Raw genomic sequence first — 4,121 nt, forward strand, 5'->3', positions numbered from 1 at the left:
ATACACTGTCAGCTAGAAGAATAATAAACACTGTCAGCTAGAAGAATAATAAACACTGTCAGCTAGAATAATAATAATACACTGTCAGCTAGAATAATAATAAACACTGTCAGCTAGAATAATAATAATAATACACTGTCAGCTAGAAGAATAATAATACACTGTCAGCTAGAAGAATAATAAACACTGTCAGCTAGAAGAATAATAAACACTGTCAGCTAGAAGAATAATAATACACTGTCAACTAGAATAATAATAAACACTGTCAGCTAGAATAATAATAATACACTGTCAGCTAGAAGAATAATAATACACTGTCAGCTAGAAGAATAATAATACACTGTCAGCTAGAATAATAATAAACACTGTCAGCTAGAAGAATAATAATACACTGTCAGCTAGAATAATAATAATACACTGTCAGCTAGAATAATAATAATACACTGTCAGCTAGAATAATAATAATACACTGTCAGCTAGAATAATAATAATACACTGTCAGCTAGAATAATAATAATACACTGTCAGCTAGAATAATAATAAACACTGTCAGCTAGAATAATAATAAACACTGTCAGCTACAAGAATAATAATACACTGTCAGCTAGAATAATAATAAACACTGTCAGCTAGAATAATAATAAACACTGTCAGCTAGAATAATAATAATACACTGTCAGCTAGAATAATAATAATACACTGTCAGCTAGAAGAATAATAAACACTGTCAGCTAGAATAATAATAATACACTGTCAGCTAGAATAATAATAATAAACACTGTCAGCTAGAATAATAATAATACACTGTCAGCTAGAATAATAATAAACACTGTCAGCTAGAATAATAATAATACACTGTCAACTGGGATAGAATAATAATACAGCTGTGGTCTATAGTGTGTGTGTATGTACTGTATGTGTGAGTGTGTATGTGTGTGTGTGTGTGTGTGTGTGTATGCGTGTGTGAGTGTGTGTGTGTGTGTGTATGCATGTGTGTGTGAGTGTGTGTGTGTCTTACAGTTCTCATGCTACAGTGTTTCTCCATGACGATCGCCACCACTCCAGCTGCCAGGAACTAAACACACACACAGACAATCAATCAATCATCTATCTATCGAGATTATTATGTTAATTTAATTGTGTTGATGTTTCCAGTTCTGCAAAATAAGTATGTACATTTTGTTGGGTTTGGTAAACATTGCACTCAGTCTATCAGTGTGCTGTATGTGTGTAGGGGCAGGTACAAATATGAATTGTCTTCTTCCTGTTCCTTTCGGCCATGGAATTAAGTGGATCATATTAAGTGAACTATGTACTGTTGGACTGTAATAATGCCATGTACGAATAAATAAAAATGAAATGAAATGAAAAATCAATCTCTCTATCTCTCTTTCTCTCTCTCTCTATCAGACAGACAGGTAGACTCACTGACAGACAGACAGACAGACAGGTAGTAGACAGACAGACAGGTAGTAGACAGACAGACAGACAGGTAGACTCACGGACAGGCCACTCCACCAGGGAACACCCAGGTTGATGACTTCAGTTAACTCAGTGAAGTGAAGAGGGATGGAGTACGACATTACCATCACACCTAGCATCAGCTGAGAGACCTATACACACAGAGAGACAGAGGTGTTTAGCAGGAGTAGAGACAGAGGTGTTTAGCAGTAGAGACAGAGGTGTTTAGCAGTAGAGACAGAGGTGTTTAGCAGTAGTGTTGTGAAGGATCAGATTAAACCGAATATATATATTTATTTATATATATATATTTAAATAGTATTTGTATATCGTTTGATATCCCCTGTATATTCCTTGTACAATATGCACTGAATATCCCTTTAGTCTACTAAACAGCCCATAATAGTTTCATTCTACCATTGGACGAGAACCTGGCGCCAGCAGCCATACCCCTAGGTTCAAGTTCAATCGTGCCGCCCAACATGTCGTGGCAAGCCCGGTTCCGCGTAGGAATACGTCTGGCGAAATACGAATGGTACTATTTGTTCACAGCGCATATATATATGGCGCAAGTAAAGTAGAACTTTCTTTTAGTCCAGTTCTTTACCCTCCAACCGAGTAACAGACGCGAAGCCTCACCCACGACGCACGTGTGGTGCAGTAAGGCCTACTTGGCCTCAGAATAGGCATTGAGATATCGTGTGGATTAATAGTTGAATTGTCATAGTTTGGCACTATACCGTCGAGTTGGACGTATTCTATTAAGCTAATAATAGTCTATTTATGTATGGTGCATCGTTCGGTTAGAGTTATAAAGTTATCAGTACCCCCATCGTTCCTGACGTTATCTGGAGTCTTAACCAGGCTGGGCAGACCACTAGTGGTGCTTGCATCCGAGGAGCTCCGGGCCAGGGCGACTGGACCTGTATATTGGATTACTCTACCCGGACGACGGCGAGCCTTCCACGGCTTGGATTATGCTTTGGGTGCTTTGATTATTCCATGGATAACGGCCAACACTGCGGAGTGTTGGAACTACCCCCCGGAGAGGACTCCAGGTGAGACGGCGCTCTACACCAGTGAGGTCGCCTCACGTCTCTCCGTTGTGGACCGGCAGCTACCGTCCACCAGAGGGTCCAGCTGTATTCGTCTGCGGACCGAGGTTCTGTGGGCACCGTGTTCAAGACTTTGAATTCTCCCAAGAAATCGTCGGCCAGATGGGATACCGCCAGCGGCTTCTCTAACCCCCCCCTCCTACTGTCTTACAACCAGCGGGACCCCCCCCCCCCTTAGTGTATCCAGCTATAATCATTTAAGTACCATCGCTATAGTTTCCTAGAGAACCGGGTTGTATACTTACTCCCTGCGTAACCAGAGATTGGACATTCAATGTTGATTTACCTACGAATACTCATTTGCCATACAAGTGCATTTCAAATCATAAGTGTAAACAAGTGAACGTTGTATATACCTTTTGCTATATTAAATATTCGATTTGTACATTTGTGTGGACTTCGTTTCATCAGGTGGGAAAGTGTTCATCATATTTATATCATGTACTGGATGGCCAGAAGTTAAAGTACAAGAGGTAGTGGTTTAATAATACCATACTTAACAATACAGTCAGGGAATTGTACCCCTTAGTTACAATTGGTCCTTCGAGCCGGAGGGTAACTAGTGTAATATTAATATAGTGTTATTAATATTGAAATGGCCTATGATGAACACTCCACGAAACGGTCCTCCTAACCTAGAACGCCCGCGGCGCAGACGACAGCCACCTCAGTACTTAGAGGATTACGCTGTCAGTCAACTACCTAGCCTTCGACAAACGGTAAACGCGGTAAAAGTAGAAAGTAAAATTATGTCTGACCTTAACGACCAGGTTTCCCCGACCACAGAGGCCCTAGTAGGTTCTAATGTAACCGACCAAGCTCACGGTGGGGACCAGGAGGGAGCTGACATGCCTTTACCCCCCGCCACTACCGAAGAAGTAGTCCCCGACCAGCCCCGGGAGGAAGACAACCCTACAGAGAGAGAACTCTGCACGGAAGAAGAGGAGGAGAGCGCCGAGGAAATAGAGCTCCAGGACTCCCCAACGAGTACACCCAGGAGCGGCTCACCCAGGAGCGGCTCACCTCCACAACCGCCTTCCCCCAGCGAAGCGGAGAGGATGCTACAACAGGCGTTCCTCGTCAGCCTGACAGCCTCTACCGAACGCGATCGACTCCAAGCACAGACGCTTAGCGAGCGCGAACATTTTACTATTGAAAGAGAACGCCTCCAAGCGCAGCAACGGAGCGAAGAAGAGCGCACACGCCTGGAGATGAGACGCCTTCAGACGGAAGAGAATATGGCAAGAGACCGGGCCGACGCCCAGCGCGCCGCTGCCGGTGCCCAAAGAGAAGCAGATCTCACCAAGCGCGAAGTCGAGCGCGACAAGCTACAAGCGCAGCTAATGGAGCAGCTGATCCGCAAGGCAACACCCTCTCCCTCCGCCAGGGGTTCAAGGAACTCGTCGAGACAACAGTCAAGGGCAGCGTCTCCTAACCGAGCAAGCGACCCTGAACTTGACCAACCGACCGAGCCTATACCCCCCGCAGACCCCCTTCCCAGACCGGTCCAAGTGAGACCCAGCTACAAGGAAGGAGCGGCATACA

General features: G+C 43.9%; 1 protein-coding gene across 1 annotated transcript in view; it reads right to left on the reverse strand.

Annotated features, from left to right (window-relative positions):
• Window positions 1-1,603, reverse strand: part of LOC311232755 (uncharacterized protein) — a 21,787-nt gene extending 20,184 nt beyond the window's left edge. Inside the window, exons 1-2 of the mRNA XM_084338336.1 lie at window positions 1,503-1,603; window positions 1,019-1,075 (exon numbers count right to left, since the gene is read on the reverse strand). Of these exons, the coding sequence (XP_084194462.1) occupies window positions 1,019-1,075; window positions 1,503-1,601 (156 nt within the window). The 5' untranslated portion in view covers window positions 1,602-1,603. The remainder of the gene's footprint in view (window positions 1-1,018; window positions 1,076-1,502) is intronic.
• Window positions 1,604-4,121: the final 2,518 nt, after the last annotated feature.

The sequence above is a fragment of the Notolepis coatsorum genome (genome assembly GCF_963971535.1).
Source record: "Notolepis coatsorum genome assembly, contig: SUPER_7_unloc_4, whole genome shotgun sequence".
Taxonomy (NCBI): Eukaryota; Metazoa; Chordata; class Actinopteri; order Aulopiformes; family Paralepididae; genus Notolepis; species Notolepis coatsorum.